General features: G+C 43.2%; 1 protein-coding gene across 3 annotated transcripts in view; it reads right to left on the bottom strand.

The window, feature by feature from the left end:
* The window catches only part of SLF2 (SMC5-SMC6 complex localization factor 2), a 38,294-nt gene extending 25,236 nt beyond the window's left edge, over positions 1 to 13,058 (bottom strand). The window contains exons 1-3 of one of the 3 annotated variants that reach the window (XM_079977421.1): positions 13,022 to 13,058; positions 3,044 to 3,087; positions 910 to 1,544 (exon numbers count right to left, since the gene is read on the bottom strand). In XM_079977421.1, coding sequence (XP_079833547.1) covers positions 910 to 1,356 — 447 coding nt within the window. In that variant the 5' untranslated portion in view covers positions 1,357 to 1,544; positions 3,044 to 3,087; positions 13,022 to 13,058. Of the gene's footprint in view, positions 1 to 909; positions 1,545 to 3,043; positions 3,088 to 9,057; positions 9,275 to 9,380; positions 9,481 to 13,021 lie in introns of those variants that run through there. The other 2 variants (XM_079977420.1, XM_079977419.1) reach the window with 2 other exon arrangements.
* Positions 13,059 to 13,304: the final 246 nt, after the last annotated feature.

Below are 13,304 nucleotides of genomic sequence, written 5' to 3'. Positions count from 1 at the left end.
CCAAGGTAACTAGATTCTTTGTACACTATTGCTTCCTAATCTCCATAATTTCTATGGCAAATAAATAGTAGTAGGCAGAAATGCAATTTTATTTGGGGGGGCGTGTTTAATAATATCTGAAGTTAGTTTTGCTGAGTAGATCATTAATGTTTTGTTTGCCCTGTCTAGTTTTCTGACCAATCCACAAAGCCTTCCTAAATTCTGGACATTATGCTTGATGTAATGTAAAAGGCAAGTACTGGGTTGGAAAGCCACCAATATATAGTAAAGTATGCTTGTGTCAGTAGATTCTTGATTATTTATGGATACTCAGAACTGACACTCACTTGGATGTAAATGATGAATGAGTTGGTAGCAGCTAGAGTCTCTCCAACCCCCCACCCCAGACTGGCAGTTGTGTAAGTGCTAAGTCATTCCAGAATAGTTCCAAAAGCAACTACCAAGTACAGCCTCAGGCATACCTAAGCAAACATGTAAGATTCTTTTTAAAAGGGATTCCTGGTCTGTCCACAGTTAATAGCCATAACAGACTTTAACTGTCTATGTGTGAAATCAGTTTGTGTGGCAATACATACTTCCTGACAACTTTCTGGAGAGTACAGTAGCCTTGAAAATAGAGAGGCTGGTCATACTTAAACTAGCATGAAACTGAAATAAAAGAGGCAGCACCCTTGTTAAAATAAAGGCAATGCCACATCAAGGCCTATTACTTTCCACATCTTAAGACTGCAAATAGCTTAAAGGAGCCCCAAAGTTCATATTATTTAAAAATCCTCAAACAGTAACTTAAATATTAAGTGACCAGAGCAGCAAGGTATACTTACTATTTCATAACTGGATAATACTGTGAATGCTACATCATTAAAAAAAACTTCATTGCTTTGGTATTTATTACCCCCTTTAACATACCTGGTTAGAAAAGCTAACTTCCAAGGATTTCTTTACGGAGTCAAAAGGTTGTTGCTTAGATAGGATCTTTTTCTCCTTCACTTGTCTCTCCCTGCAAACAACTTCCGACAACAACTGGGATGAAGAACTAATTGGGCTAAACTGTGGTATCTTCAAACAACCCATTTTTTGATAGTATGTGTGATTATCCTTTTTCAAACTGTCATTTTCTGCTGTTGAAGCCCATTTAGTCAAGCCTGAACCAGCTGTGTCTAGTTCCATGTAATCCATATTACATTCTCTACTATTTTCTACTAATGGTGTCCTTGTTCGAATAGGAGATATTTCATTCTTTTCAAGGTTTTTTGTGCATATATTATCTTTTAATATGAAAGAACAGTCTGAGGATCCATCTGTTGTGAAGAGTTGCCGAGCAACAGCTTTGGGATGCAAAACCTTTGATGTCATAAAAACTCCATTATCTGGACAGTCCTTTTTCTCAGATTTAGCACCTCTGAGAAAGGCCTCAATTATAGGACTCCGATTGGGTGGTGGAATTGGCAACTTCTTCCTTCTCTTCTGTTTTGGAGATAATATGCTTTTTCTAAGATACTCCGTATGTGAGACTGAAAGCCCAGCTTTCCCATTTCTTTTTTCTGAAAAACATTAACAAATGTTTTTCATCAACAAATGCTGAACAAACAAAGCAGAAAGTTAGTACAGTCAAACCTCAGTTGTTGAACGTAATCTATTTCAGAAGCCCATTCAGTTTCCGAAATGTTCAACAACTGAGGCGTGGCTTCCAATTGGCTGCAAAAGCTTCCTACACTCAAGCGGAAGGCATGTCGGACGTTCGGCTTCTGGAAAACATTTGAAAACCGGAGCATTTACTTCCAGGTTTTCGGCGTTCAGGAGCCGAAACGTTCCAAAACGGAGCTGTTCAGGAATCAAGGTTTGACTCTAATAAAAAAATACCAGAATCTCAAAACTGCTTCACACAACACATTAAACCAGGCTTCCTCAAACTCAGCCCTCCAGATGTTTTTTGAGACTACAATTCCCATCATCCCTGACCACTGGTCCTGCTAGCTAGGGATCATGGGAGTTGTAGGCCAAAAAACATCTGGAGGGCCGAGTTTGAAGAACCCTGCATTAAACCATGGTTTATTTTAAACTATGAGCACAGTGCTATTGCATGCTGCTCAAAAGTTCCAAAGTCGCTCCTGCTGTTGCCAGTTGCCACGCTGGGAAGAAAACAAACTAGAGCTGGCTTCACATTATGTCCAAACCAAGGCTTGTGGCTAGCTTGACCCCCCCACACACATTATGTCATTGAGAAGCAAAGAATAAACCTGAAGAGATCCTACCAGACAGCATAGATCAACTTCTCCACCCTAGAACCCTCCAAATGTTTTAGACTCCAGTTCCCATCAGCCCCAGCCAGCATGGCAAATGATCAAGGATGAAGGGAACTGTGGTCCAAAAACATCTGGAAGAAACCACAATGGGGATGACTGGTTTAGGTCAAACTTTTAAAAATAAAACTCAAGTTTCCAACCATTAAAAACAAATTGTTAAATAAACATTAATAAATAGCAATCATGATTAGTAACACCATAATCATCCTCATCCAAATACTGCAGTGGCTCTCATAGTAATCTTGACCTAAACAATCAATTCACTCCAAAAATCTGTTGGATTTTTGAAAAGTAAAGACACTTTAAATGCAATTCAAATGTCTGGTAGTTCATTTTCATGTTTAGTAAGCTTCACATTGGTTACACTTCCTGATGTGAACAAGATTATAGACATGCCCAGTGCTTAGAAGCCTGCTGCCCATCAACACAAGGCTGTGAAACTACTGCCAGGGATTAACCAAGGTATCCAAATCAAGAGAATGCATGGCATGATCTCATTCCCAGTACTGTGGGAGACTTGTCACCAGCTATGAAATTTGCCCCTTCCTCTGCCTGGTAAAAAGGGAGCCTGGCAGAATGTGATGCATGAGCAGTTGCTTCCAGACATGCAATAAATCAGAACTGTGCAATTTTCACCTATACAGGAATTCATGCTTTTCACAGTAAAGAGTAATGTGTGATGAGCTCCACAGCTCAATACTGTACTAGACATTTTATAAACAGAAAGATTTGCTTACCTTGATTTAGAGATGGTTTGAAGTAGTCAAGAATAGAGCAGTTCCTGTAAGAGAAAAAACAAGTTCATGAAAATACTTTGCGAATGGAAATAAATTCCCCGTCCGGAATATTGGGTCCAGCAAGCTTCCCAGTTCAGCTCCGTATCCCTGGAAGCTCTGAGCTGGCCTAGCAGAATAATGCAGCGGTCCTGAGTCCATGTGAGAAAGGGATAAATCAAGTCCAGAAGACAGATCGGTTCTTATCTCTAGAAGCGTTTATTTACAAGCCATAAATCAGTCTCTCCATCGGAGACCTCCGCCATTCTCCAAAGACATTCCTCCGTGCTTTCCAAAAGCACACAGACACAGCCTGTCTGTTTAGCTGTGTCTCTCAGCATCTCTCAGTAGAACTGAAAGTAACTCTCACAGACAAAGCCTGTGACATACGGCCCTGCTTCCGTCCCCTCCCAGATGCAGGGCACCACGGAGTTTTAACCCTGTCTGTTCCAAACTCCACAAATACTACCTATACAAACATACTGCTTAACTTGTATATCAAATGAGAGGTCAAGTCAAAAGGATAGATTCTAAATATGTTTGGGCAGATAGCATTTTGTATTGACAATCTGGTGTCATGCAGTGGCAAGCCTTTTTGGCAAATGTGTCATAACTTGTGGAATATATGAGATAGTGGAACCACAATCAGACTATTGAAACCACAGCTTCTGTTCACATTCACAGAACCACTCCTACTCATGTCACAAACTGAACGTCCACAATGGGATCAGATACCCCCCCACACAAGGTGCATCCCACCTTCAATGCATAGTGATGTGGATACAGAACAGGGCCTCTGCATCCACACCTGCAGAGTCTAGCCTAGTATTTCTCAGACTTCCAGTAATGGAGGTACACTTTACTATTACACCTGAAAAACAATGCACAAGTAATAACTTGTAAGAGGTTTGTAAGAGTAAGAATAATTTGTAAGAGGTTTGTAAGAGTAAGATAAGTACATTGCATGCTGTGTGTGTGTGCGTGTGTGTGTGTGTGTGTGTGTAGGAGGCAAGCCTAGAGTGTGCATCAATGCAGAATTAGCTTACATTTATAGGAGGCTGCTCTGTGTTTTTGCATAGTTCACTCTCCTGGCCTTGGTTCCTTCCTGTCAGCCTCCTCCATGCTCTGACCTTGGTTACTTTCTAGCAGCCTCATTCCAGAGCCATGTAATCTGCAGCTTTGTCTGAATGTCAGGAATTGACTGAGCCAAACACACACAATACAGAGATGTGGCATAATTACCCAGCCCAGCAAGAAGGCCTGAACAGTGAATCAGGCAAATGGAAGCCTAATCCATAGGCAGATACTTTGAGCCCAAAGTCCGATTAATTGTCTTTACTTTTTCTTGTGGTACAGTTGCAATTCTGTTTGGCATACTCTTTGGGAATTGTCTCAACGCTTTCAAGATAAAGTCAAATCAGTTATTGCACACACACTGTACTTTTACTTAGCTCCAGAAGTTACATTTGTTTTCGAACACCACATCTTCACTTAAGACCTACAGATTGTCATTGCAGCTAAGAACCCGAGCTCCTTCTTTCTTTCTTTCCAGTGCCCTAAGCATTCAGAACTAAGCATGACTTGCTAGTAATTATTAGAATTTTGAATCTGCTTTTGCCTTGTGGCACTTTTTGGGGGCTCAGCACTCAGATTAAAGCAAGTTATGTGGGTTGAATCCTAGCAAAATTAGCGATTTTTAAGTTTGCACTAGAAAATTTCCTGATGTCTGGGAGAGTGATCTAATTTAGCATATATTTAGTGCAAACAGTGAAAACTATGAACTAAATCTGTATTTGCTTCCATATCCTGCAAGTGTATAAAGTGTTATTGATTGATTGATTGATTGATTGTTAAATTTATATACCGTCCTTTATCAAAAGATCCCAGGGCAGTGTACAGCATTACAAACACATTTTACAGAGCATCAAAAATAAAAACATAATAACAGGCAGCATAATAACAGGCAGCATAATAATAATAATATTGCTAATTTAATCCAGCTTTATCAATAGTAAGAATGGAACCTTTAAATCATACTTCTAAAAAAAAAATTCTAACCAATATTAATTCTGGCAGAATTCCCATGTCTTATGAGTGTCAAGAAACTCAAAAGAAACTCACCAACTTCATTCTGACTGCCTATGATAATCTGATGGTTAAGAATTCATAGTTTTAGATTCAGCTTTCTTTGGGACTCTTTGCAGCAGTCAACCTCTAAGTGCAAGATTAGTTTCACTTTCCAGGAAGGGAGTGTTATGCCTATGTAAAGAAGACCACTCCTCCTCAATAGCCTTTACCTCATTTGATAAGGAACTCCCTCCTTCCTGATGCAGCCAGCCAGCTGCTCTGGGAAACTCAAAATCTACACTCTTAACTAGAGTTTCCCAGTAATAAAAATCACATTGTCTACATTGTTTTTCCTCTTTCAAGCAGCGTTCAAAATTAGTCAGGTACCAGTCACATTTCACAACAGGCAACGGCTGTTTGTGAGGCAGCAGAGATGTCTAGAAACCAGGTTTGACACCTAACATCTCCATCTGTCAGCCTGGCGTGGCTGCAATGCGGGGCAGCACAGCACCAAGAGACAAACATCTGCCTGTCACACAGCTGGAAAGGCACATAAGGTATAAATTATTTATGTCATTGTTAATTAATCTTAGGCTAGCAATGCTACAGTACATTCAGTACAAAACCAGGTGTGGTATTTCAGATGGAAGAGGGGAAGTCAAAACCTATTTTAGATTTACAGTGGTACCTCGGGTTAAGAACTTAATTCATTCCGGAGGTCCGTTCTTAACCTGAAACTGTTCTTAACCTGAGGTACCACTTTAACTAATGGGGCCTCCCGCTGCTGCTGCCGCCACGCCGCCGCCGTGCAATTTCTGTTCTCATCCTGAAGCAAAGGTCTTAACCCAAGGTACTATTTGTGTTAGTAGAATCTGTAACCTGAAGCGTCTGTAACCCGAGGTACCACGGTATAGCAAACAAAGTTCATATGTCCATGCTTGAATAAATTCAAGATTAAAAACTGTTAAAAGGGGGGGCAAGCAGTGTATTCCAAGAATATTTGTTGTGGTTATCACATAATAACCACAGCAACGTTAGCAGCCCAGGTTAAAACATCTGGGCCCTCAGAAGGCTATGGGCCTCCTCATATACCAGTAACCTCTTCTTGACCGGCCTGTACTGTATGAAATGTACTTTCTTTTATCTGTCCATTCAGCTGCATTGGTATTATGCGAGAGTCCAGTATTATGTGAGAGAAACTTCCCTCTATCCCTCTTTCTTCAGACCATACTTAATTCTATAAACATTCTTCAGCTTTTTGAAAAAAGCCCATGCAAAATAATGTGCTTGATTTCCATAATTATCAAACAATTTCATAGGTTTTGAAGAGAAATTATCTTGTGGACTGTTAGAAGATTAATTGTTTGTGCACTCTCTCTCTCATATAATAGCGCTCAGGATCACACAGTGAAAGTGCACAAACCGTAGCTGTGCAAGACATAACAAAAAATCCAAAATCCACATTAGGACAGTACCGAATCAGTGAAGGTGATTTGTCCATCTTAAAACAGATCAGGAAAGAGTGTACTTTACACAATGCATAATTATGAAATCTTTTTCTCTAAGAACTGCCTATCTTGGATGGCTTTCTAAAAGATGCATGGAATTCTATTAAGTATTGCAGTCAACAGCTACTAAGCAACAAAAGTTAGTAACACACTTCTAATAAAGAGTACAAGGGCTTAAGAACACACAGTAAAGCAGTCACCCTTATAGTGCCATGCTTGCAAGTGCACAAAAATATCTGGCTGGCCCCTTGTTAACATACAATTTGCCTTAGAATATTTCACTAAGTTCCACCTGGTTTGTTTCTATCTGTCACTATACAGTACTCATCCTAAAAATGCTGTGACTTAAGTGACAGGAGCTGTAGAATTTAAGAATGACTCTGATCCCAAAGGATAGCTGTGGATCTGTGTGCACATTCAGTATGAGCTGGGAAGAGGGATCCTGAGGCGGTAGATGAGTTGCACCTCTTCAGATTACAGATAGGAAATGTTGTTTTTAATGCTTTCCCACGGGGAGTGGGGTAGTACTATACAGCAGATGCCAAAGCCTCAGCATCTTGGGATGGCCTATCTGCGCCATTCTCCAATCAGCTACCAGAAAGAAAGGTCCCCTGGAGCTTTGCCTGTGGTGACAGCAGCACCTGCTCCTCCTCCCCAGCCCAGGTAAACAAACAGCAGTTCAAAAGAGCAGCTCCCTCCATTCCTTAGTCTGCCCTCTCCCTCTGGGCAGAGAGGAGTGGGAATCAGACCCAGAACCTAGAGTGAGTAGGCAGCAAAGTAGAAGTGGCTGTCCCCACCCCGAAAATCATGTGGCTAATTGACAATGGCAAGGCACTTGCCTACCTGCCTTCTCTCTTTTGGCAACCTAGCAATGAGAAACAGTGTCCGAAATTAGCCAGGTGTGTTTTATGACTGGCGCAGGTCCAATTGCAACCCTGTGGAGATCTCTAGATTGCCAGGTTGGTGACTGACATCTCCATCTGTCTGGCCCCTCCTGCTTTCTTAAGCAGGTAAGCAGATGACCTTATTTACTGCATTTATAACCCACGTTTTTCTCCAAGGAGTATATGGTTCACCTCCCCATCTCAGTTAATCTCTACAACGACCATGTGAGGTAGGTTAAGAGGTTGTGACTGGCCCAAGATCATCCAGTGAGCTTCACAAATGAGTGGGGATTTGAGCCCTGATCTCCCAGGTCCTGGTCTGACACCACTACAGTACACTGACTTCCTAGAGTACTTCTACTATGGGGCAGCTATATAAATTAAGTAGGCAAATAATTCTGGGGAAAGCAAAATGTCACTTAGAGAGGGATCTGAAATGTTTTCTTTGAAACTTAAATTTGTTTTATTCTGGGTTGTTTCAATTGATGTTTTAATGTGTTGTAAACCACTTTGATGTTTTTCTTTAATATATCAAGTGGTATAGAAATGAAATGAAAAATAATTACAACAATAAGGCCATAGCTATCAACGTTTCCCTTTTTTTTCAGGGAAATTCCCTTATTCCGAATAGGATTCCTCGCAAGAAAAGGGAAAAGTTGACAGCTATGAATAAGGCTCATTGTTTAAAAAAGATTGGCACCTAGACATTCTGTTGTGGCAGTCATAACCTAGGTTTAAGGTGCCATTTGGCGATTAGCTTATATATCTGAGTTTATGACACCAAGAGGAATCTTAATCGCTCTATCGCTCACACAGAATAAGCCGACTGTGGCTGGACTATGATGCTTTCTGTCCTGGCACCTGAGGAGGTGACTGCAAAGAGCAGCCTCAGCTCACTTTCTTGCCCTTCCCAAAGCAGAATGGTGGGGGAGTGATAGGGAGGATTAATTAATCAAGTTAAGGCAGCCCCCCTCAGCAAGAACCCAAGCAAGTAGGAGACGACACAAAACAATTGGGAATCCTGACTGTCGCTTCCCCAAGAGGAGGAGGGCAAGTGAGGAGCTCTAGCAAGGCGCCGTCCTGCTTCTGTTCTCTCCGGGCCAGGAAAGTGCAACATCCCACCACCACCACCACTGAATGACGTACTGTGAAGGGCCCCCTCGCCAAAATAACATGGCTCCACCCTGCTGCCCCTCAAAAAGAAAAGTCCTTGCAAGTAAAAATCTAGCGCCTCAGGGTGTGAAGGTTCTAGCCCAGCCAGTCTTCCACTTAATGGCAATTTTTATTTGCTGGCTATTTTCTTTACAAAGAGCAGAGTTCGCAAGCGAGACCCCCCCAGCTACCCCCGCCGGGGAGCTTTGAAGCCCCTTTTCCCGCCTCATAACTACCCACCCCCAACCCACGTCGGGCACATGCGTGGGACAGGCCGCTGCGCGGCACCCAGGGACCTTCGCCCTCGCGTCCGACACGCTGCCTGGTGGGAGTTGTTGTTGTGACCGCCGCCGTCGCCCTGCCGTACCTGCCACCCCCGGCGCCGTCTCCCCGGCCCGCCGCTTTACTGTGGCTCTTGGGGGTGCCCGCGGGGGAGCCGCTACTGAGGTTCTGGGTCATGTCCCCGCCGGGCGCCGCAGCCCGCCTCGATTTGTGGGTTCTGTCAGGCACCGACGTTGCTCTCCGAGCGCTCCGTACTCCATAGCACGGCACTACCGGTCAGGAGGCAAGGCCGGGCGGGGAATTCTCGAGGCGGCGCTGGGATTGGCGGAGCTCAGGGAAGGGCCCTCCCCTCCATAGGCTGCCAAGCTGCCGTGGCAGAACTGGGCGGGATGGAAAGCCAGGAGCTACCTCGGGTTGGCTGCCGGGACGGACGGCGTTCAAAAACGAGCCACTGCTTTCCCCATCCCATTATGCAATTTGCTTCTGGCTCCTTCCCGCGGGAATGGGGGGGGGGAGCGTTGCCGTTGGCGCCTCCGGCGCGCGGCGCCTGTGATAGGCCAGCGAGAGGGCGCGCGCGCGGACCGCTTGTTCTCGCGTTCCGTCGGCATGAACCCCGAAGCTCAGTTGAGGAGAGGATGCTGTTGCGCGCGGGTGGAAGCAACGCGGGGCGGGCAGCCAGTTTCTGGTGTAATAAGACTAAGACGAGTAAAACGATACGGTCTGAACGCCGGGCTCTGCGCTTGTGTAGTCCATCAACTCAAATCAGACACGCAGGATTGCCATGTTTTCTTTTGTGTGGAGTTCTGGCCAGGTTCCACTCCATGCTCAACTGCCCAAGAGCCGTGAGGCGACAGTGAACGGGGAAAGTGGAAATAAAGAACAGCAGCTGCTGCCCCCTCACTCTGAGCCCAATCCTCTTAGCTGTTTCTCTCAAGAAGAGCAAATGAATCTCCGTCCTCCACTTGCCCAAGCAGGCAGGCAGCTGACTGACCTAAGGAAGGAGCTGCAGGAGTAGGTCACACAGCATCCATCTCACCGCACTCTCACTTTCTGCTTAAAGTAATTACTTAAAATGAATGTCGATTCAGATTCAGAGGTTTTTATACCTTTGCCGCTCTGTGCTCTTTTGAAAGGAAGGGTGGGATATAAGCTGAATAAATATTACTACTAATGTGGTGCATAACAATTCAATATAATAAAAGCTACTTAAGATATAAACATACCAAATCATCAGCTGATGAGCAGGATTCATTACAAACCTGCTCCTTATCAGGAAGGGGGTTGCATTGAAACCCCTGCTCAGTCTTTTTCTTCCATTTTAACAGTACTGTACCCTGCTGCCTGTGAGGTGCTTTGAAGTCCCAACTAGACTACCAAATCACCTGGCATCTTTGTCATGTCAGTCAACTGAAAGTTGAGTGGTCCTGCCTACCTGTCAAACTGGCCAACCCAGATGAGGATCTGGCCTGTGCAGCCAAAAAAGTAAACATATTACGCCAGTTCCAAAGGCGTTGCACTGACTGTCAACATGCTATGATGCCAAATTCAGGGTGCTTATGTTAACACATAAAACCTTACACCAGTGCTGTTGAACAGGTTCTGGCCTGTGGGCTGAATCCTTCTCTTCCCCATCCCCTGAAGGCCAAGTTTGACAGGCAGACAAGGCTACCCATATGAAAATCATCTGATGTCAGTGCAATGTTAGAAACATATGAAAGTTAGGAGCTAAATGGCACCTTAAACCTGGGTTATGGGCACAACAATGGAATGCTTAGGCACACGTTTTATAACATGAATACAAAGCTGAAAATGAACTGTTCATTTTTCACATGGTCTAGCCCTTCCCCTGCCCACCCCCTAATATTCTTAAGTGGGTCTCTTCTCCAGTCTTTAGAAAATAGCTGGAAGTGGGGAGGCAGAAAAAGGTCCTCCTTTCCTTCCATTCTGCAGTTTTAATCTGAAATCTTAGGTGCAATACTGCGCTGAGCTCAAAAACAGCTCATGCTAATGAAATTCCTTGTCACAAAATGCACCTAGAACAATGGGAGTTTTGAACACTGTGTCAGTGTGGTGTGGGGTAATCTGTTTTCGCCTGCACAGTGAAATTAACTCATTTGGGCACAAGCACACTGCATGGCATTTTGAAGCCCCACTTCAAAGTGCCACAAGGGCTCTGTGCAAGCACCAGCAATTGCTGTTGGCATCAGTGTCTTGGGAGAAAATGGAAGTGTGCCTCTTCGGAGAGTTACAGCACCTGCTGTGACTATAGAGACCAATACAGAAGAGAAATGTTTTATTGCAGGCAGGGCAGATGAAGGCATCCAGTGCTACAGGTGCACTATGGTATATCTTCTCTCTGTGTTTCTCCCAGCAGTCATTCCCACTCTTGTAACTGCTGTGGCTACACCACCTGACTCCTGTGGCTACACCACCTGACTGTCTGTCTGACGTAAATTCAGAGCAGCTGCTCACATTATAAAACATCAACATAAAATAAAATTGCATTCAATATAAAAAATTAAACCAAATATTACCAACCAAACAACATATACAGACTACTTGGACTACTGTAATGCACTCTACATGGAACTACCTTTAAGGTAATCCAGAAACTACAACTAATCCAGAATGCAGCAGCTAGACTGGTGACTGGGGGTGGCCGCCAAGACCATATAACACCAGTCCTGAAAGCCTACATTGGCTCCCAGTACATTTCCAAGCACAATTCAAAGTGTTGGTGCTGACCTTTAAAGCCCTAAACAACCTCGGCCCATTATACCTGAAGGAGCATCTCCACCCCATTGTTCAGCCCAGACACTGAGGTCCAGCTCTGAGAGCCCTCTGGCAGTTCCCTCACTGTAAGATGTGAGATTACAGGGAACCAGGCAGAGGGCCTTCTCAGTGGTGGCACCCACCCTGCAGAATGCCCACCCTTCAGATGTCAAGGAAATAAACAACTATCTGACTTTTAGAAGACATCTGAAGGCAGCCCTGTTTAAGGACGTTTTTAATGTTTGATGTTTTATTCTGTTTTTAATCTGTTGGGAGCTGCCCAGAGTGGCTAGGGAAATCCAGCCAGATGGATGGGGTATAAAAAATTGATAATAAATAATAACAATAATAATAATAATATATCACAGAGATAACAGCATATAAATAATGAAGCCAAAAATAACAATAAAAAACAGTGGTGTTTTAGCCAAAATGACTAAAAGAATTGTGCCAGAAATTTAAAGTTAATGGAACTTGGTAGTTGAGAGGTTTTATGGGTCAACATGTTTTGGAAGCAGTCACATGAGGGTAGTGAGCCTTGAGAGGCTGGTAAGAATTATTTAAATACTGTACATACTCTTCATAAGGTTGCTCTTTGCTTACACATCTGTAACCTCCTAGTTTGGCCACTAGAGAGTAGTATAAGGCTACTTAGCAACCGCATTCTGTAATTATACTCTCCCTTAAAGAAGAGCACTGAGTGGCAACAGTTCTTGATAACTGTACAAACTTAACTTCATTTTATTTATAAATAATGTTAATTGTTTCTTTATAAAATGCCCAAAAAACCACATATAAGGTGATTTATCTATTTAAATAAAGCTCATAAACAAGAACCAGTATTAAAAGGCACATTTAAAAATAAGGCTGAATTTGGGCCTCCTAGAAGCACTTTCTAAGTAAAAAGTATTTAGCTGGTTGTTAAAGAGTACCGGTAAATTAATGGAGCCTGGCAAAACACTTAGAGACATAGGAAAGTGCCTGCACCCAACTTTGAATTCCCCATTGAGCTCTTTTATGCTTTTCTATCACAATATTCTCGAAGCTACCAACATGAGTCTGACCAAACTGCGGGAGGCAGTGGAAGACAGGAGTGCTTGGCGTGCTCTGGTCCATGGGGTCACAAAGAGTCGGACACGACTAAACGACTAAACAACAACAATCACAATATTACTGTATACGATAAATTAAATTATAATTAAAACACATACCATACCCCCCCCAAAAAAAACCCAGGGACTAACATAAAGGGGCAACTAAGAAGAACTACGACTCACCAATGCTGCTACTCTACTCAACAGGAAACCGTTAGTAGCAGAAGAGACACAGAAGGCTTCTATTTAAAGGCACAGAAGCCATGAGAACCTTTATACTGATTTGCCTATCCACACTTGACAATCTGACACTACGAATATGTTAGAAATTTAAAGAAAAATCACCACAACTGTAAGAGGGTGGGAAACAAGATAGAACTTCTCCCTTATTGGAACTTTTAAACAAAGGTGCTGAAAGTTTGAAATTCCCAGAGCAGTAGCAAAAGGCAGCTGTCCATTGCACAGC

This window comes from Podarcis cretensis (genome assembly GCF_951804945.1).
Source record: "Podarcis cretensis genome assembly, chromosome: 5".
NCBI classification, from domain to species: Eukaryota; Metazoa; Chordata; class Lepidosauria; order Squamata; family Lacertidae; genus Podarcis; species Podarcis cretensis.
The sequence above is the reverse complement of the archived record's forward strand: the minus strand, read 5'-3'. Positions and strand labels throughout refer to the sequence as shown.